Genomic DNA, 21,934 nt, shown 5'->3' on the forward strand with positions numbered 1-21,934 from the left:
TGGATACAGTATTCTAAAACCATACAAAAACAAGATCGTATCTCTGCCTCTATGTTGATGCTGTCCTTTTTCCATAGCCAAAGATTAGCAATGTTCTTTTTTCTACAGCACTGTACTGAGAACTTAAATGGCGATGCACAATTTTCCTAATGCATTCCAAGAGTGTTTCTTTATTATTTTTCTTTTACCATCTCTTATCTACATGTACAACCCGCACTTGTATGGATTAAAGTGTAATTTGTTAGACTCTAACCATTTAAATAGATAATTCAGACCAGTATTACTAACCTTTCTTTTTCATTAATTCAATGCTTTTAATGCCCTAAATGATAATTTTCTTTCTCAACTTCCAGCTCTACAAATGATTTTATCGTCAACTACATAGTTGATAAAACTACAGCATTTGACCAAACACCTTCCCTAGAAAGCAAACTTTTCCCTTAACAGTGGACAGAAGTATGAACAAATGTCCACGTCAGTGAGCTAATTATTATCCTCTACTGTATGCTACATTAATCCCCCAAACTGCAGATCTCTCAAAAACCTACAGACCAAGGAAAACTACCTATCATGAAACCATACAAGCTGGCACTAATTACACCTTCTATGTTGTCTGGGGTAACAGAACTGCAAATTAGCAACTACATTATTTGACAGGCGTGATGCTTAACTTTGGTGTCTGAGGTTTGGGGTTGATCATTTGTTTTTTTTTTTAAGATTTGAAATTAACTAGTTATTTCCCAATCATTTGGAACATTTTCCACTTTCCAAGATTACTGAATAGTAAATAATGAATTAGGATGCTTTCTTTATCTAGCTTCCAAAAAAAAAGTTTTTGGTATAAATCATTCAGGACTACTGATTCTGATCTAGTAGATGTTGCCTTTTGCGTCACAAGTCATATACATTCCTAAAGAGCTAAGGCACATTCATTTCTGTTTCTGTTCAGAACTGTCATTTGTATTTTGCAGTAAGAAATTATTGCTTATTCATAGTAGTGTAAAGATGCTGTACTATCTTTATTTCTTTTGGCCACTAGGACTTCATAGTTCTCTTGGACTTGCTTATTCTTGTGGCCCTTGAACCCTTCCATTTGTGTTGTTGTTAATACATGCACGTGTGCGCACACATGCACACAAAAATGAAAAAAAGCTATGAATGTTTATACTAGCATACTTCCTAAAAGAGTAATACAAAGCTCTGAATCTAAGTGAAACAAAAGAAGTACTACATACCAACATGTACATTTTGAAGTAGTAAAGGAAAGTCTGTTGACAGCAGCTTTAATTTTCTTTCATTAGATTACCAATCCAAAAAAAGGAAAAAAGGGTGGCCAAACTTCTAGGATTCTCCCAAACATACTTTTCTGCGTCTCCCAGGAAAGTTAACTAAAAACTGTCAATCTCAAAAACATTCTACTTTAAACATTCATACACTACACTCAGTGTCATATTCTACAGGAAGTTGAATTATCTAAGAAATTTTGAGTGATGAAATGTTTTTGTATCGAATATTGAACAAAAACATCCTCTGTATGAAATGCTCCAAGCACTATAGTGTTTGGAAGCAGATGATGTTATTCTGGTTTTGTTCTAAAACACTCTGAAAAAGTGAAGCATTCTTTAATATATTACTTGCTGTTCACGCCACAGATTCAAGATAATGATGAAAAAGCCCCAAATCCTGTACAGTGAAAACACTACTCACTAAACCATTTCATTACTTGTTTTCCTCACTCATCTAGGCCAGCACAAATAAAATTCATAATAAAGCAACAGACCTCTACTCAAGAGATCACAAAGGATTTCTACAAAAATATTTGAAAGGAATTAAATTCTCAAAACATTCTTGGTAAACAAGAATCCAGTTATCACATCTAAAAAAATAAAATATCAATTTAAAACACTTCCAGGGTAACCAAGCAAAACAATAACTAAATACACTGAACATCACATAGAATCTTTTGAATATCATTTTATTAATTTTGCCTGAAGACAGAAATTACAAATAAACTTCTAATTTAATAATGGATATACAATGCAACTTTATTTAGGGCTTATGGTTTCAGACACCAAAATAAAACATTAAAGTGTTTTTCTGCTTTAAGAATTATATTAACAGGGGGACGCAGATACGCCAGAAAGCCAACTCTGACCTAAATTTAATTACCACCGTACTCAGAGCTGTATTTAGCATTTGCAGGGTAACAGGAAGGCTAAAAGATGAGAGTACTGCCACCTCGTGCTTGTCAAGCCGAAGACTAACAAACAAGGCTACTGACTAAAACTAATCCCAGAACATGTTCTGTCTTTAAAGTCTGACAGTTATTTAAGATCAGATGCTTGATCTTGATTTATGAAAGAGCATAACAGCATCAGTCTTTAAGAACATCTTAGACCAATTCTTTAAATGAAAATAATCAAACTTTCTGTACTTAATCAGCATGTCTGGCAGAAACTACTCATTATATTTGCCATTTTGACATTCTTGTTTTAGTAATTCGTAATTGTGATAAATTTCAATCACCATGGATAAGAGCTTTGTTAATGGATATCTGTTTCCGACTAAGTCTTTCTGATTTGGTTTTGGGTTTTTTATAAAAAATTGTGCCAAATTAAAAAAAAAAAAAGGTACATGCATACACAGTTTGATAATTCAAAAGACATACAAAACATCTTTTGAAATGCTCTAATACATCCATGCTATTAAAAGGGTTATATATTCTCACTGCGTAAATAGTTAATTACCTGAGACAACATGAACTTTAGAAAATTTGAGAAGCATAATGAAAATTCTCAAGTATACTGACAAGCCACAAAGAAAAAAAAATTCCTCTCAGTCCATTCTTACCTAAAATACAGGCACTACATCAAACATTACATAATAATGCAAAGAACTGGAATGTTTTTCTGTTTATTTACTGATAAATATAATTCAACTCAGTGGATATTTCAGTGACTTCCACCCCCCACGAGAGTAATTACTACAAGCAATAAAAATGTAAAATTGGAGTACTCACCAATATCATTCGCTAGAGAAGCAGGATCAGAGGCCCCAAGGGTGGCCTCAAACTCCTCCTGAAGACGATAAGCTCTTTGAAGAAGAGATTCAAGCTTATGAATGAATTCAGCACTAATGACATCCTGCAAGAAGACAGACATTAGAAGATTTTCTATTTGTTTACAGTCTGTAAGATTCCTTTGTAAAATCTAAGAATATTAAGCCTTCAAAGAGCAAACTCTGCCACAGTAATTTTCTACAAACTACACAAGGACACTGTCAGATGAATACTTCAACTTCATACACACTTTTCTAAACATACACATATTTTATTTAGCATAATAAAAATAAAATCTGAATTTTAAAATACTTTAAAATTATCCGTGATCTTTACTGCACTAGAAATAATAAAAGCTACACAAGTGTATGTTTATTTCAAAATATTTTTAGCATTTAGGTCATAAGAACAAAGGAATACTAATAAAGTTCAATGACATTACTTGTGAATTTTCATAAATTGATTATCTTTCCTAAGACCTTTATCCTTCCTAAGCAGATATCCTCTCACATAGTCATAAAAGAACAGGATGATCCAAGGGATTTTGTGCAGAGAACTAGTATGCTTGGTAGCTTGATAACACCATTCAGAAACAAACACTGATGCAACACCAATTGCCAGAAAATAAATAATGCTAATGCCCTCCCTCCACTCTCCTCTAAATAAACAACAAAGAAAAATCAAAGGAACAAAGTTAGATGTCCTTTAAATGCAATACCACTGAAATGAAAAACTGAATTCATTCTCAGTTTTGGTAATTGAATTAGAAGTTGAAAAGATTCAGGTAACAGAATGCAACAAATTGTCAGGGCAGCAACAATAGATTATAGATTGAATATACTCACTTCTACACTTTCTTCTGCAATTGCATCTCCTGCTCCCAGCTTAATGGAACCACAACTTGCTTCATCTTCAACTTGCCTGTTACGGAATGTTAGCGCCTGCTCCCATCGACGCAGTGCTTCTTCGAAAAGCTCCATACCTAGGAGAGATCAAGAATACCTCAATTCCATCAAACACACAGCTGCCACATGTATTGTCATTTTACAGTCACAGGAAACTATGTAGCATGATTATAGCAGGGATGTAAGTTTAAAAACAACAGCAATTCCCAATCTTAAAAAAAAAAAAAAAAAAAAAAAAAAAAAAAAAAAGAGATACCTGCCTTTTTTTTTAATAAAATAAAGAAGTTCACAAGACGATTAAACCAACCGTGTTAGAAGTATTTTTTCCTATTTATTTTAAAAATAATTTTATGGACTACTACAAGTATATGAATAAAAAAAATACATATTTTGAAGAACTAACTCTAGATCAAGTAAGATTTCATTATTTTATGACAATGTTCTTAGACACATGCAAACAGGATACTGTGATAAAACACCACAATAGTATTGTGTAAGTGTTATTTTACCATAAAAACAAGAAATTATTTACATTTATCATTGGTAGATGCTGACTTTTCTTATTATAACTCACCCATCAAATATAAATTTTCAGGTGTGGTCACTGGAATATTAACAAGCTTAATATCATCTTCATCTGCTTTATCCCAGGAATTAGAATTGGCACAAGCACAACTGTGACAAGACGTGGCACTCTGAACCTTAAAAAACAAAAACAAAAACCACCCACCAAATTTTGAAGTGTTGTTACACAGAGTATCCTTAAAAATACATTCCTGCCAGAGTACATTACATCCAAACTATCTGCCTAGAAACTGTTTTTACTATGCAGTAAGTACAATGGTCTTCTCAGCATCTCTAGCCTTCTGCACGGCTTGTTCAGGAAACCTGCTGTAGTTCATTTAAACCATTAAGCGCATATTCAGTGCAAATTAACAGACATTCAAGAGACTTAAAAACACTTGTACTTACCGAGGCCAGGCTTTGAACTGAACCAGAGTATTTACTGAAAAGTCCTCCATTTGCATAGATACAAGACTGAGATCCTTTCTCCTTGGCAGAGCTCAGAGAAAGAGTCAAGTTTTGCCGACTACTGGAACAACTAGAACCTAAGAGATGCACTGATTTTAAAGCTGCTGCAAACTCAAAACATTGTATCATTCAACAGCAAGATCTATCAAGAATTGCATTTGCTCTTTTCAGTTAAATTCAGTTTACAAACTAACAACAACTATTCTTTTATTTACAGTTCTATATGAGAAACTACAAATTAAAACAGTCGATATCTGTAGCAGTAACCATGCATTTGAGCATAATTACTTTCCCATTCTATAAAAATTTAAATCTGCTTCTCTCAGTATTTAGATATGTCCACAAGAATGGCAAACTCTATTCTTAATATACCACTGATAAAAAAAGTTTTAATCCAAATTAATGATTAAAACTTCACCTTTGAGAATAAGACCAACTTATTGATAAGATACTGTAATTTTGTTCCTAATTTTCACAATTTCTATTTCAACAATTCAAACCTACTCGGCATTAAAAGGAAAACAGTTTGTTTTACTAATACACACTGTTATGCATACCCATCCCCTCACATCCCTTTTCTTCCCCTCCAAGAAAAGGAAAAAAAAAATCTGAGGGTCCCTTCATGTACCTTTTTCTGACGCAGCTGCTTTGGTACACTCTAATACCAGATGACTTGGTTCCCATGGTGGCACTTTCTTGTTTTTCTTTCCACGTTTTCTTTTAAAGTGATGGGCCAGAAAAATAACAGATATTGCACTCACTGCTGTTACCGTGAAAAGCTTCTTTAACACAGGGGAAAGATTTATCTGAAAATAAAAGAGTATGACTTCACTGGAAATGTATAGTCCTTAACTCCCACCTTTCCTCCTACTCTCCTTGGTGCGTTCAACCTAGGCTATAAGAGGGAGATAAGAGGTACTGCTCTCACACAGCCTGAGAAACAACCAACTCAGAGTAAGGACATAGGCTAACTGCTTCTCAAAATCTGCAATGGCCAGAAGGTGAGGGAGTTTACAAAGGCGCTGGTGAGACAAAGTGAGCGGCTGCACCGAGACACATATTGCAGCACCAAGAACTATAAAGTATCTTTCAAATCCACAAACTATGGGGATCTAAGTAAATGATTTTCAGATAAACTTTTTTTTTAATTTCATTTGATGACAGGACAATGCAGGGCTTCAATTAATTCTCTAAAAGCAAACAACTACTGAGAAAAAAACTTACCCTTCACAACTACACTATTTTCTTGCCATGTGAAACAGTGGAGGATTCAAAAAGCTAAGAGTTGCATCACGTTTCAATTTGGGAAGAACATGTATTTAAACATACTTCTCTAAATAAATCATTTTTTTAAATTGCTATGTTTTATTTTGGATATAGATCAGTAATAGGTTTACAGATATTTAAATTAGCAAGTAAGAACCATATATAGAAGCAAATGGAATTAAAAGCCATGAAAAAAGTTTATAAAATTCAAAATGACAAAATATACAAAGAAGAAAAGGGCCATTAACTGGAAACTAGAGTCCACATTCACAACATCTTTAGGAAATCTCTGCTGCTTGAGAAACAGACTGCTGGGAGAAAACCAGATCTGCAGTCTCTGGGGCTAAGAAAGTGTTTCTGTAACACGTTTTCTCATATGAGAGAGAGCTGGCCACAGAGTTCCTCTGGCAGTCCCTGGTTGCTGTGCAATTGGTTAATACTATCAGAAGTAGTGCAATTTAAAGAAGCATTGAAAGCTTTGCAATCAATAAGTCAAACACCTTTGACTTGAGAACCCTGTCCTTAGTGGTACTGTATCTTGACCGAGGCCAAAAACCTAGCACTGTACTCTGCAACGAAAACAGCACAAACACATACTTACAAAAGACTGTTTCACAGAAAAGAGATAATAAATAACCAAATAACTGAGATTAAAACCTCAAAGCTCACAGAATTGAATGCTAGAACTAGCTAGAACTAAAGTTTCAAGTAAGTGGATTTTTTAAAATTTGACTGTGCCTACAAATATGATAATAAATAAATAAACAGTGAAATCAAAATCTCTAAAGAGAGGAAAGTTAATAGTTGCACATAATGGAGCTGCACATGGCATTTAAAAAGGATATGAACAGACTGCAATGTAAAAAATCAGTGATTTTGCAGTGAGGATTTTTAAGTATTGTAAATATAGAAAAAATGTGAAAATAATCAGATGCAGCTAAGACTGAGAATATCTCATTCTGGTTTTATTTGCAGTAGAACTCTGAAAAGCATTTACACACAAATTAGAAAAACAACATAGTTTTGCTTACAAGGATCTAATTCAATAAAGATAAAATACAGTCATATTAAAGACATGAGTTTTAAAAGCAGAATTTTATTAGGACCTGCTAATATCTATACTATTGGCATTCCTAAACATTTTTTTTTCTTTTTGTTATCCTTGTCAATGATTTAGCGTACACAGAACAGAAAAAAAAAAAAATCTATGGGATTATATCTTGTACAGCCAACCAGAAATTATTTTTTTTCTCCTATGTGTTATGGCATCAAAATGGCTCACTCTTTAAGAAATATATTCTCTGAGGGACACAACTGAAGCCTTAATTCTTTCCCAAGTAATTCTGCCTTATTTCACTCTATCATTTCTCACATATGTAGTTATAGGGAACTAATACTGCTCTAAATCTCTACAACACAGCTCCTCCTCCCTATCTTTGACATGAAGGTGCTCTAGGGACAAATTTTATGATTCCCTGCAGACAAGGAGTATCAGCTTCACAATAATTCCAGCTTTTGTCAGCCTGAAAACTAAGATCATAACATACTTTTCACCCAGATTTGAGTGACTGCTATCCATGTTGCTAGTGAAAACTAGCCTATAAGATTAATGAAAGAAAATAAATTTGATTTTTAAATAAATATAATATAGGGTTAAATAAATATAATATAAGGATATATTTAAATAAATATAATACAGGGCTATCTGTAAAAAGAAATATTGTGATTAATAGAGCCTTAAGATTTTATTTGAAGATCTTCCTGAAAGTAAAACAAACAAAACCACCAAAAAGAACTGAATGGGTTTAAAAAACAGCCTCCTTTTAAACAATCATTGCCTTGCTTTAGTCATGTGCCACTTATTCAATCAAACAGAAGTGACTTGAAAACAAGAACAAGGATTTTTGATTCACATTAATGAATTATCATTCAGATTAATTTGGTGAGTGGTATTTGCAATATAAAAAGTATTTCAGACCATACTCAATACTACTATTCAAAATTTAATTACAGTTATGTTTAGTTTTTAAATACCTAAAAAATTCTACAAAAAAGACAACTTGAGGATTTTGATATTTGATTTGATGAGAATCATTGTGCTGTTACAAAATGAAAACATATAGACATTGCAGATAAAGCACACTCTTCAGTCAGATGTATGATGATGCACTAAGCATTTATTAGCAGAAAAAAAAAGAAAAAGCTGCTTATTTTACTTCAATGTTCTAAATAAACTAAAAATCAAGATATTCTGTACAAATTTAATTAATAATAAGCTCAGAAGAGCGAGTACAACATTGCCATTAAACTTCTAAATGTATATTGAAAGTGACAATATTTAGATAACATCTATATTACCTGGTTAAGAGAATAATACCAAGAAAGGGGAAGATGAAATACCCGTAAAGCTACCGTCTTCAGAGAAAATCGTGCCTCAGTAACAGCTTCTTCTGACATGGTCCCTTCTCTCCCATAACCTCATTAAGTGGAATTATCTTGAGAACAGTCACAGATGGTCTCTGGAATACTCTGTCAAACAAAGGATACATACTAAATTATGCAATAAAAGCCCAGGACAGCTTTTTTCTGCTAGCTCGAACCTCTTACATAACAGGTACCTGACTTGTTTGATTGATGCCTCTGACTTGAGTTAAGGCTTGTGCTTAATGAGAAGACAGCAAATTTGCTGCCTCAGCTTAGACCCCATTCCTTTTAACCGCTTGGTGCGGAGACCTGCATACGTGTAACGGGGACCTACAGAGGACTCTGATTGTATCAGATGGCAGTTCATTTACTATATCCCCTACATCACACACAGAAACAGCTCTGTTTCTAAGATCACTATTGCTGGGAGAACATATTTGCTAGCTAAAAGTTAAAAGATTTTAGAGCAGGCAGAAAAAGTTTATCTTCCATTTTTTTTTTTTTCAGGAACACGATGAGGAATAAGTACTACAGCCTGACGTCATCTCCCCCATGAAAAGACACATCCCCCCTCACTCCCTGATCCCGAGCACCGGGCGAAGCCCCTGGCGCGTGACACCCACGGCCGCGGCCCGGAGCGAGGTGAAAGGCACGGACGAACCCGCAGGCAGAGGGAGCGGCCAGCTTTAACCACCGGCTGTCGTCCCCCCGCCGACCGCCGCGGCCACCGGCGAGCTGTGCGGTGCTGTGCTGCGCCGGAGCCGTTACCTCAGGGCGCGGAGCGCGGCCCGGCCAGCTTCGGAGGGGCAGCGAACCCCGCCTGCGTAGCCGGCCCCCATGGGGGCAGAAGCCACCTCCCTCCGGCCCCGCCGAGCCCTCACATCGCGGTCGGGGGTGCCCGAGCCTTGCGGCGCCTCGGGCGAGCGACGGACAGAGCCGGGGTGCCGGCTGCGCGCGCCCCTCAGCCCCCCCCCCCCAGCCCCTCGGGCAGAGTTAGGTCCGCCTCGCCCTGGGCCTGGGCCAGTTGCCGCCCTCCGTTACCTGCCAAGCAGCGGGGCAGCAGCCACAGCCCCCCGCAGGCAGCTCCCTCCCCGCCCCGGCGGCTGCCAGGAGACCGGCACGGGATCTGCTTCCGGGCCAGCGAAAAGCGGCCGAGGACAGCCCGGAGGCGGCCTCTGTCACTGCCACGTGAGGGTGACCCGCTCCGTTAGGAGCCCGCGTCGGCCATCTTTACAAAGGGCAGGCTGCTTCTGCGGGCGACCGGGCAAGGTAGGGCGAGAGCCTGGCGCCGCCATCTTTATGCGGGGCAGCACTCACGTGAGCGGCGGAGACGCTCCGCGCGGCCATCTTTGTGCGGGGCGCGTCCCTGGGCCGGCGTTGCCGCGGCCGGTGGGCGCCTGTCGGCGCGAGGAGGTGCTGGCGCAGCCGCAGCCTGGGCGCGCGCGCGCCTTCTCCGCCACGGAGGCCTCCCGGGCGGGGCCGCTGTCCCCGCAGCTGGGGTTCGCCGTAATCTGCGGGGCCAGCCGCGGCCCGGCTTAGCTCCGGGCTCCGCGCACGGTGTGCATCCTCCCGCCTGCTCCGGTAAGAGGGCAAGGGTCCCGCCGGCGGCAGGGAAGGGGGTCGGGTCCAGCGTCCGTGAGGGGAGACCGGAGCGCGGCGGGCGGTGCCTCCGGCCGGTCTCAAAGTCCAGGGCGGCTCGGCCCGCTGGGCGCCTTGCCGCGGTGATGGCCGCCGCCGGTGGGAGCCGCCTCGGCGGCCGGGGCGCCGCGTTCCCGGGGGGCTGGGCGGGGGCTGGCCCGGTGTGCGGCGGGGCCTGCCTCCCCTGGCGGGCTGCGGAGCGGTGGGCCGGCGGTGCTCGGGCCGGCCGGCGGGGTAGTTTGGCCCGCCTGCTGGAAGCGGCCAAAGACCGTTAAACCGGCCCCTACAGGCGTCTTGTAGAGTTGAAGCCGTCGGTAATTTACCGATAAATTACTCTGTTCGTTCCCTGAGGTACCTAGACGCTTAGATCCTCGTGTACGGGGGATGGAACAGGCAGGAGAAAACAGTGGTGTAGCACGAGTGGAAAATCACTGTCGGCTTCTGCGTGCAGGCAAAGCCTGGGTTAGGAAAATCCTCTTAAAAAAGTAAAGGTCAGCTAACGGGTTTCTGAGTTAGGATTTAAAGTGGTGGAAGAAAGAAATGAATAAAAGACAATATAAAATGAAAAATGTCTAATCCTGTAAAAGCATTTTTTTACATGTTCTTTCTCTTTGAAAACAATACTTCATGATAGGAAAAAAGTCTAATGAAAGTGACTTAGAACATGTGTTTTGCTTGAGCAGATAGGTCTTGGTGCCTGAAGAGAAGGACCAGGTATCTTTCATCAGCTTACCGAGCATGCTTTTGTCATTTACTAGGAAAATACCAGGTTTTATTCTAAATAAAGAAAGTAAATTTTCTGTCAGAGTTAATACTGGTGTTGTCATTGTTTTTCAAGAAAACAAGATACTTGTGTTTAGACTTGATAGATTTAAAAAGGTAGAAATAGGGAGGGATGGGAGATGAAAATCAAAACCACCTACTGATTAACAGAAGGAACTTAGTGTGTGAAATTAAGATTAGTTTTCCCTATTGTATGACCTAAGAAGGGTATTCTCAAGTTTAGTAACAATATTATTCATGTATGTTATTATGCAGAAGTAATTTCTGTAATAAATTGTCAAAGAATCCAGTCAAGTTTTTGAAAGGCAACACAATTCTTTGAAAGACTGATAGAAGAATGTATATCTTTAAAATCTGTATATGTATGTCTAAGGCTGTAGCTTCAATGGGCATGTATAGTTTGGAGTGAATGCTGGTGGGTTTTTTTCTGAAGCGTGCAGAACATCTATAGGACAAGTAATTACCGAAGTTCCAGAGTTCTTTAGTATTCTAAGTAATTAAATATCCAGATACAAAATTGTACCCCTGTATCACTCTTATTTGGTTGCCATAAAGTGAAAAGAAATGTTAAATGTGATTGTTCCAGTGCATCACTAGTGAAATAACTGTAAGCACAAATAGGAAGCCTGAACTTAGAGCTTACCTGGTTTCATATGCTGTTTGTCAGAGCAGTACAAGCAAAGTAATACAAGCCTATAATGAAGAGACAGTTACTGCTTCAGTAGTAAAATGGTTCACTTAGTTGAATGGTGTAGTATGATGCATTGAGATAGGTGGGCAGAAACAAACCTTTCAGTGGAAGCAATGGAAAGAGCTAACAATGGACTGCAAAGCTCTCTCTCAATATATGGGAAGCATTTGATGATAAACTTATTGCATGAATATGATCATGAACACTTAGTATGAAAACTTGAATTCTATTCCCAGTTAAGTTTTACTTCATTCTTAACCTCATAGTGAAATGAAGATGCTTCTTGTATCCTATATATGTAGGTCTGTAGGTTTTCAGCTTGTGATTTTTCTAAGGTTCCTGTAAGACCATGGAATACTTCTGAAGGGTGCATGAAAGGTGACAGAAATAGTTTTGTACCACTGGACACATGATCGCTGTCGAAGAATTCCTGTCTCAATAACAATTTTTTAGAGTTCTGCAACCAAAGGAAGGCTGAAATTACTGATATAGATCCTTTCTGAAGCCTTTCTATGTCTTTCTAATATATAAACTTTTGGTTCGGGAAGCCCCAGAGCCAGAAAAGATTCAGGGAAGCTACATATTCTTCCAATATTTTTATTATTCTGTGGATGTTGTCTTCTGGTCAGTCGTGGAAACAGGATACTGGGCTAAATGGACCTTTCGTCTGACCCAATAGAGCTGTGCTTACAAGATATCTTGGTACTTTCCCAGTACAAACTATCACATATCACTGAGGGCGTGAAGTGGAGATATACTCAACCTTCAGAACAGGAATGTAAGAGAAATTACGAAGTAGGTTTTTTTATTTTTTTTTTTTTTTTTAATTACTGAAAATGTAAAGAAGCAACTTTTGGATGAGGTCAACACAATGCAGAAGCTTGTGAAAAAGCAGCTACGATAATGAGATACATCAGTAGAGGAAGATAAGCAATCTTTTCAGATAGAGTAGGAAGTGGTGAAATGGAGGAAGGGCAGTGAGTAAGGGAGAGGCTACCCTGTGCTTGCTAAGACTTAGGAAGATGAAGGATGAATCATGGTTTTGAAATTAATTTTACAGTTTTAGGCTTCAACATAAAATTTTACAAAATGTGTTACTGCAGCTAGATATATCAAGCTGCCAAGGTTATAGTAAGTTATCATGGTTGCTACAGGATGGAAGGAGGTGTGTAAGAATTTAATTAACAAAGGTGGAAGAAAGGCCATTCAACTTTGCCCATATAATAACATGTAAAAAGTCTGTAACATTAGCTAGACTCCTGCAAGGGATACTCTCCATATGGACAGGAATAGGGACCGCATCCATAAGGACACAATTTTCAGCATACGTTGATCATCCTGATGATTATTATGAGAGGAGACATGGAGACTGCACCAAAAAGCAGATTCTGGCATGAGCAGAACTACTGAGTTTGGGTTTGTTCAGGACTGCAGGTTGGATTTGTGCGGTTCCAGGAGTGAAAGTAGCTATTAGATACAGATCTGGTAGCATGAGTGAAGTCTCTACTTCATTCATTGCTTTATATTACTTGGAATAATGCTTTCAGAAAGCTTCTTCCATAAAAAAAAAAAGCCTAAAGCTTTACTAATCCATTATACCAGTCTTTCTAAAGCATTTGTGTTAAATCAACATTAATTCACACTGATTTTTTGGTTTTTTTTTCTTTGTTTTTTTTTTTTTTTTAAGATTGTCAGGGCTTTATTGAAATTCACTTGTTTATTTTTAATGTTTTAACAGACCATGTGAAATGTGAAAGATGAAACATACACTCATGTTTCCATTTCTGTTCTGAAAAGGAATTTCACGGTTCAAAGCAGAATTGCTAATGTAACTGAAAGCTGAGGAGGTTTGGCCTGAAAAACTATCATTTTCATATTTGAAGTGTCTTTCATCAATACTGAACATAGATTACAAATAGACACTGAACCAGGGAAATACTTCTCTCTAGCTGCAGCTTATATTTGAGAGTAACGCTTTTAAAATGTCATGCCATTGGTCCAGGAAGAGAATTTAGACCTCGTCTTGAAAAAAAATTCCCAAATTATTAATTTACTGTAATATTTCCAGCCTTGTGAGATAAATTTTAAAATATTTTACTGAACAGCTGTTAACGTGACATTCAAAAAGACTGAAAGATACATAGACATACTTGAGTATATGTATACATGTTATATATATAATAAATACTTTGTATATTATTTATATATAAATAATTGTTTATATATAAATAAAATACATTTAAGTACCTAAATGCAGGTATATACACACAGGTATATAATACATTATATAGTCTATATTATTTCTATAAGTAATATATTAATATTATAATAATATTATTTGCATAGGCATGTTCATAAGAATAATGTAGACTATACACATACACACACATATATAAAAAACTTCTTTGATGATCAAAGGGAACTGAAATGCCTCGATTCAAAGGGCTCTTATTGCAAGGTCATGGAAGTAAAGGCCAAGTCAAAGATAACAAACTGAAAGTTTATTAGCAAGTGTGTCCGAGCTGCCTATTAGGCAAGGTTTGTTTTCCTCCATGCTGTCAAAGCTCTAGGTTACTTAATACTCAAAGGAGTGATTGGTCATATAGCGGAAGGAACAGACCGAAAGCTGCAAAACACACAGGCAAAGTGGAAAGAAATGTTGATAACTGTGCTAAAGGCTGCAACCAGATCAAGGAGTGTGCATCACCGGGTTAGGATGGAAGTTTAGTTGCAAGTCTTGATAAAGGAATACTAGATTGGACAGATAATAAGTGGGCAAAGAAAGCTTAAAATTTCTTGGGCTTTACTGAGATTGAGGGATCAATACTAATTGTTTAAGTGGCAGAACTGGAACAAAGTTCTTGCATGATTCTTATCTGCGTGAGTCAATTGTAGTATTTATATAAAAAGAACATTACTGAGGTTTTTTTTTAATTTTTCTTCTGTAAAACACCATAGCTTTCTGTGCAGTCATCAAAATAATAATGACAAAGTGATTGTATTTATCAGTCTTTATTTCTGGTAAGTTTCTGCATCTGTCCTGAATGGACAGAGATAACTCAGGCAGAGAAAAGCTCACCGAGTGCTCAGTACTACAGAGTTACTAGTTTCAGTTTGCTTTTGATATATAATATGCCTGAATATAGAATGTGCCTTCATGTTTTATTTATTTACAAAGTTTCCTTCTCCTTTAACAAGCAAGTCATGCGTTTCTGCATCTTACCCATCACAGCTTCAGCACTCTTCAGTAGTGTTGCATAAGATCCCTTTTTAGAACATACACTCAAAGCCCTCTTCAGTCCTGGGTAGGCTTGAAGACTGTTATTTTTTTATGTCACTGGGCCATGGTAGAGGCCAGGAAGTTAAATAATTAATCCAAATCAGCTCTACTCTACTCAGAATTCTGCTAGTTTATGCCCTAAAAGTCAGAGGATTTTGTTTTAGAAGTCAACTGTGTTTAATTTGGACTATTGGATTCTCTTTCTGTTAATAAAAAGTTATTTATACTAACTTACTTTTAAAAGGCACATGCTTTTGGAATTTATGTATATGTTGCATATTGGATATCTATTATTGCTGCTTACTGTAAGGAACTGAGTTTTACTTATTTTTACTTCTATTGACAAGCGATTCCCTGGTCTTGAAAATCCTGTCTACAGGATTTCAGAAAATACAGCTTCTGAAATGTCGTCGCCCGGCAGCAATTGCCCACACTTGGAATCAGTTGGTGAGATAACAAAAGAGGAATTGATACAGAAATCTCATGTGAGTTCTAGCAGCTTACTTTCTTCCTATTACAGTTAACTCTGGTCACGTATTTTAGCTACATATCTTGTAATGTATTATTAGTTGTTAGATGTATTTAAATATTACACATGGGTAGAACCTGTACTGGAATAGTAAGGTTTAAATGAAGTATGGGAAGAATTATGGACTTGATAAAACTCTTTTTCAGTAGTTAACACTTAAAGAATACCTTTCCCAGCAGTGTTTTCCAAAGCGAGTGATGCTTTAATGGAAATACTAGTTGAAAGAGCATAACAACAAGCTGAGCTTTACTTTCAGACAGTGCTATTGCAGCAGTTAGTTGTTTGGAATGTTACTGTAATATAGTATAACTGACTAAACATCAAGGATAAACTGTAACAAAGAAATATATGCTTAAGTTTTTATTGGATAACAGTTCACTTTTTGGCAGAGGAGCCCCAGTTTGAGAAACTGCCCCTAGTTGAACTCTTGGTTTCCAGCTGGTATTAATAAGTGGAACAACGAAAGATTTCTAACCCCTTATAGTAGCTGGGAGATGATGAAAAGCCAAACCTTTTCTGTCCATGGTACTAAATTTATTTATCTGAAAAGTGTAACAGTTGGTTTGCTGCTGAGGGCTATAGTATTTCTCTAGTGTTGGATCTTTTTTTTTTGTAAAGCTTTGCAGGTAGTGTTGACTATATGCAAACAGGAATATGCAGTTATTACAAGTTCTATAACTTTCATTTCTTTTTATGTTAAATTGATAGGAAAGACCAATTTTGAGGATTTTAATAATAATGTGATATAATATATGTTTATGCATTATTTAGAAGAAAAAATTTTGGTTTAAGATTAAGAATTATGACGTTTTACTAGAAAAATATGCTTATCTTAAGATTATGTGAAGCAAAACAAAAATAAATCTTGTTATCAACACTTTTTTTTTTTTTTCTGTCTTAAAATTATTCAGTCAATACTGATCTTCACAGTATTTTTATCTCATGTTGCCTCAAAGTTGTGGTCTACTGGTGAAAGTAAAAGGAATAATACTTTGCTTGTGTGTTTAACTTTAATAGGGCACTTGTCAGGACTGTAAAGTTGGAGGACCCAACCTTTGGGCATGCTTAGAGGTAAGTTGTTCTGTTGTTCCATAGCAGGGTTCTTTCCTAGTAATCTGTGCATAAAGTTGGTAGTATGTTTTTTAAGAAACAACCATAATGAGGTTCTTTAAATTAACTTCTTTGAGTTTTTATTTAAAAGCAAAGTCTCCTGTGTGGTTCTCTCTTTTTAAAATTATTTACACTTTATCAGGTGTGTCTTTCTTGTAATTTAAGCAAAATGTGTTCAAAATGATATTTTTTTTTTTAATAAGAAAGTAGCATATTAAGTTTTCTTCTTGAGTGATGATATTTTTTAGCTCTTACGATTTCTTTTTTAATATTTTCCCCAGGTCTGTAGATCTGAAAAATAATACATTATTCCCAAATTAATTAATTTACTTTTTAGAAGCCTCTCTTAGTATTTGTAATGATAACATCTAGCAGTAAATGCTGACTTTTTACAGCATAAAAATATGTACTCTGACTTTTTTGTTCTTAAGCAAAACAAATAAAAAAACTCATTTGGAAACTTGTAGAAGCGTATATGAACATTCTTCAAGCATTGTATGAATTTTGTCTTTACAGTCTTTACCTTGCATGTAATTCTTTCTTAAGTATGCTTTTGCCTTACTCTTCTTACTGTCTGCAAAACCCATAATTTTCAGTGCATTTAAAACAAAAAGCTCTGAAAATGTTGCTTCTGATTGATCTGTAATACCAACAGGAAAGTACTTAGTTAATTTACTTTCTAAAATATCTCGTAAGTTCTTCAGATGTACAACTGTTTCTAGAGATTGAAGTTTTACTCTATAGACTTGACTTCATTTGTGGCAACATTTGTCCTGTTGGGAAGATATCTAGGCTGAGATGCCAACCTTTAGGTGTATGTACGAGTATTTTTGAAAATCTACTTCATTAGTTTCCTTTTAAGTGGATTGTAGTAACAGTTAAGACATCAGATTATTTTGCTTCTTCCATCAATGAGAGAGAAAAATGAAAGGGGAAAGAAACACTGTTTATTGTCCTTGTGTTAGATGTCTTGAAGTTTAGTTACATGTAAAAACTCTTTTGGCAGTAGGAAGAGGTGTTTTGGGATGTGTCAGCCTGGCAGGTGGGGAAATGCTGTGAAGCTTTAAAGATGTTTTTTATTTCTCACTTAGAGCTCTTAAACTGTTGATGAAAAACTTATTTTCATACCAACATTTCCATAGGAGAGTTTTCTAATTGCAGTAGGACACTTAGTGTCATGCTGTGATATATCTCCTCTTGGATGAACTGGCATCTTGCCTTCACCTTTTTCAGTAGAAAAATACGGTGAGATCCCAGCATGTTAACTGTCTGTAACTTAACCAGTATCTGTGATTATTTAATATAGAAAATTGACTGTGTTCAGCTGCTATTTGATTGTATAAATTAATGTGCTTAGAGAATTATGCCGATAACATGCTGTACCCTCTTATGTGATCGTCTGGACTCATGCAAATGAGGAATTAATAAAAATTGCTTGAAGACTGGCAGCTGCAAGATTCCACGCTTACCTCAGCCAAATATGTTTTGCAATTAGCACAATTAAAATCAACAATTATTTTGCATGTTATAACTAGAATGTATTAAGTGCTTAACCGTACAGTGCTGGAAACTCTTCTTTAAGGGTGAAAAAACTAATTAATTGTGAAGTAATACCCTGATAAATAGGCACTGCAAATAGGGGCATAGAGGCGTTTTTGTATAAATGTGTCATGTCCAAGGCTATTGCAATTCAGTATTTTAGACACTGGGCTAACTTCGTATTTTCTCTAACAATCTCTACCCAATAATGAATTGTAACAAAAATATATGTTGACCTTAAGATTAATAGATATATCAAAATGGCCAAAAACTGATATTCTAAGTGCATTGAATGTCTAACACTGCACACTAGCGAGAGAGTTGAGTTAAATCTTGCAGCATTCTTATTTGCTTTAGGTGCTATTTATTTTAACGCTTATTGTGCATGTCTCTTGGTTTGTGTGGGACTTTGTAAGTTTGAAATTTGAGTGAATTTTAAAGGGATTGGCAGCATATTCCTATTATTTAAACCTGTCTTGGCATCACTTTTTAATTCTGTATACTTCTTCATATCTTGCTCAACAGAACAGATGTACATATGTTGGCTGTGGTGAATCCCATGTTGATCACAGTACCACCCATTCCCAGGTATGTGTGTTTGCTACTAATACAGTTACTTGAAGCAGTAAAGTGTAATTAGAGAACTTTTTAAGCTCATTTTAGTGATGTCAATAACCTGGGAGTTTGATTAGCTATGATTTTTTTTCATCTATAGAAGCAGGTCCTACTAATTTAGGAGTATATTGTGTTTACAGCCTCTGTACAGCTGAATAGTTATTTATGTAATTCTGATACTGTAATGCTTCTTAAAAAAACATAGTGAAAAATAAAAAAAGAACAACTATTACTGATGATTTTCAAGATGCGTGGACAGTCTTCTTCAGTCTGAATTTTTTGGATTGTGGCTGCCTGATGGATAAGGGGAGGGAAACTGGATTAATGAAGATGAGAGCTGAACAGGTATAAGACAGGAAGTGTCAATTACCAGAAACAGGTGCTTTGCTTCTGCATTATGCTCCCTGTTCCAGTGGCTACAGATGAAGAACCTGTAGACTGAGCTGAGCGTATCCTTTCCTGCTATGTCCTGATTTTGGATCCAGCTTGGTAGGAGCAGTGGAGTGCATGCACTGTGCTCCCCAGTATGCCAAATGATGGCAAGATTGGACAGCTTGAGTGCATCTGTTTGGGTCTTAAACTCACAGTCTGTTCACATGCAAGTGGAACACCTGCCAAAATGAAGCAAATGAGATATATCATTCTCTGTTAACAAGTACACTGGAGGCAGAGGGATGGCAGTCTTATTGACATGTCATTTCAGAATTGCTGGCTTTCTGATTAAATTAAATTCTTGCCACCAATTTACAGTTCATCTGTCAGAAAATACATCTAAGGTTCCACACTGAGAGATTTTTGGTCCTTAAAAATACTAAAAAAAACCAAACCAAAACAAAACAAAAAACAAACTGAAACCCTGGTGAATATTAAAATGAACAAATAGCATCTACCCGGGTTTTACAAGAAGTATGCTTTATGACTGCATTTTACCACCACTCCTGATTTTTTTTTTTTTGAAGCAGAGCCTTGAGAGGAATGCATATTTGTACAAATCAATAGTGCATTAATATGAATCTGTATAAATACTTTTCTTTTTTTTGCCAGCTATTTAAGCTGAATCACAGTTCTAAAGCCTTTACAATAGATATATAAATGAACTGCTTTTAGTGCAATTGGGGAACAGATGGTCTCTGAATTTCCTGCCTACATTTTTATAACTCTTGGCTTTCTACTGTGGTTTATTCTTGATTTACATGCAGTTTTAGCAATGTTATCTACTTGCCAGGTAAGAGAAAGGGAATGAATAGTTTGTTTGTGGTTAGTGACATCCTTATCTTGATATTCTTGTTACTTAATTTTAATTTCTGGATAGTAAGCCCTCTTCTGGTTTTGTTTTTTTGTGGTGTCGTGTCCGTCCCCCGTTCCGCCCCTCCCCCTCCCCCCCCAGTAAAAATCTCAGTAAATTCACTAAAATGAGAGAAACAAGGTTGACATGAATCAGTTGTTTCTGCTTACTCCAGTTCCCACCAGCAAGGCTTCCTGTACTTAAAATAATCATGTTCATTGTGTCCACTTCAAGAAAATTAATAAGTTATTGCTCTAGAGACTTGTCACTATTTATGCATCTGAAACTGCAGAATCGAGCATATTCTAATGATTAGAATTGTCTGAGATAGTTATGTAATCTGATGTTTCTGGTGTTTTTTTTAGTAGGGGAGGGCTACTTAATTAAATTGTAGTCCACATTTTATAATAAAAACATTGTTCTTGTACAAGGCCTTATTAAATGAGGGGAGGAGGAACTTGGGCATCCTGCAACAGTTGTAGTATTTTTCTAATTTCTAGCAAATCCCTCATTGTCTCTAAACCTGGCTTGTGTCAACATAGAAGGAAGAAATACAGGAAGGATTGGTGGAAATATCTGGAGGATGATAGCAACTGTGTATGCAATCTTACAGTAAGCAAAGAGGTTAAAAAAGGAAGATGAAGATTAGAACAGTATAAATATTTTCCTTCTGTCAAAGTTTTGTATTGCTTCATGGTATCAAGCTGTCAACAAGAGACTAATTGAGTCTAGAATGTTTGCTTTCATAGGAGCACCTCTTACTGAAACTGAACTAAAAATCTTACTCTTCTGATTGATTGTTAAGTAGCTTGAATTTCCTACTGCAAACCAGTAGAAATAAACACTGCCCTTTCTGTAGAGGAGGCAGCTGCCATTATGACCAATAGCAGATGTACTTGGAAAATTGGTTTGTTGTGAATTAACACTTCTGACAACAGGCTTTCTTTTTCTATTTCTAACTACACAGAAGCATGTCAGACACGATGATGATTTAGGTTCTGGTTGTACGTTGTTTCTAATTTGAGTGACTTGTACTAAAAATGAGTGTTGGATAGTTTGTGCTAAAATTTCAGTAATTGAATTGCTATTTTTTAATTTTCTAACATATGTATTTGTTTCATTGTTGAAAGATCTAGAATTTTAATACTTCTAGCTTGCACGTAGCAGTATTTAATTATTCCAAATTTCTGAATCACAGCTTTGGCTTTTGTTCTGTTTTAGGAGACAAAACACTGTCTAACTGTCAACCTTACTACATTCCGTGTTTGGTGTTATGCTTGTAGTAAGGAAGTATTCCTGGATAGAAAATTAGGATCTCATTCTCCACTACCAAATGCAAGACTGTCTCACCAAGCAGAAGAAAATAGCGTGCAGGTATTTTTTAACCCAATGAAACAAAGGCAGCTGTAGCTTTCCAATAAACACTGTGTCTTCTCTCAAATGAGACTGACTTTTCCTCCTTACTTGTGGCTGAACTTTCTGTTAATTTCTCTCTATTTTTATAAAATTTAATTAAATAGACAGTGCCCAGCTTCTATGTTCTGTCTGTGTGTGCTGCATGCTTCCTAAGAATGTTTTTTTTTCATCTTATTGTCTAATTGTTTATAATGTACAATAAACTGTAAGGTAAATTTAAGGGGGTTAAATTTAGGATACAAGATTGGGATAATTCACCTGTGATTCCCTGTTCTGTCAGCTCTTCAAAATGAAAACTCGTTATAGTAATTGCTGGCTAAGTTACAGGGAGTAGTACAACGCCTTATTATGTGTTTATGAATA

General features: G+C 36.8%; 2 protein-coding genes across 7 annotated transcripts in view; one reads left to right on the top strand and one right to left on the bottom strand.

The window, feature by feature from the left end:
• MIGA1 (mitoguardin 1) overlaps nt 1–10,115 on the bottom strand; it is a 41,446-nt gene extending 31,331 nt beyond the window's left edge. For 3 of the 4 annotated variants that reach the window (XR_015259244.1, XR_015259243.1, XM_086753824.1), the window contains exons 1-7: nt 9,727–9,992; nt 8,620–8,790; nt 5,624–5,801; nt 4,936–5,072; nt 4,538–4,664; nt 3,904–4,040; nt 3,020–3,143 (exon numbers count right to left, since the gene is read on the bottom strand). Coding sequence is in view for 2 of the 4 variants with exons in the window: in XM_086753824.1 (XP_086609950.1) it covers nt 3,020–3,143; nt 3,904–4,040; nt 4,538–4,664; nt 4,936–5,072; nt 5,624–5,801; nt 8,620–8,718 (802 nt within the window). In the remaining 2 variants the exon portion in view is untranslated. The other variant, XM_086753825.1, reaches the window with a different exon arrangement.
• Nucleotides 10,082–21,934, top strand: part of USP33 (ubiquitin specific peptidase 33) — a 43,881-nt gene continuing 32,028 nt past the window's right edge. For all 3 annotated transcript variants that reach the window (XR_015259242.1, XM_086753822.1, XM_086753823.1), the window contains exons 1-5: nt 10,082–10,266; nt 15,425–15,562; nt 16,624–16,677; nt 18,781–18,843; nt 21,377–21,529. Coding sequence is in view for 2 of the 3 variants with exons in the window: in XM_086753822.1 (XP_086609948.1) it covers nt 15,482–15,562; nt 16,624–16,677; nt 18,781–18,843; nt 21,377–21,529 (351 nt within the window). In the remaining variant the exon portion in view is untranslated. The remainder of the gene's footprint in view (nt 10,267–15,424; nt 15,563–16,623; nt 16,678–18,780; nt 18,844–21,376; nt 21,530–21,934) is intronic.

Source organism: Chlamydotis macqueenii, chromosome 8, assembly GCF_036417535.1.
Source record: "Chlamydotis macqueenii isolate bChlMac1 chromosome 8, bChlMac1.mat, whole genome shotgun sequence".
NCBI classification, from domain to species: domain Eukaryota; kingdom Metazoa; phylum Chordata; class Aves; order Otidiformes; family Otididae; genus Chlamydotis; species Chlamydotis macqueenii.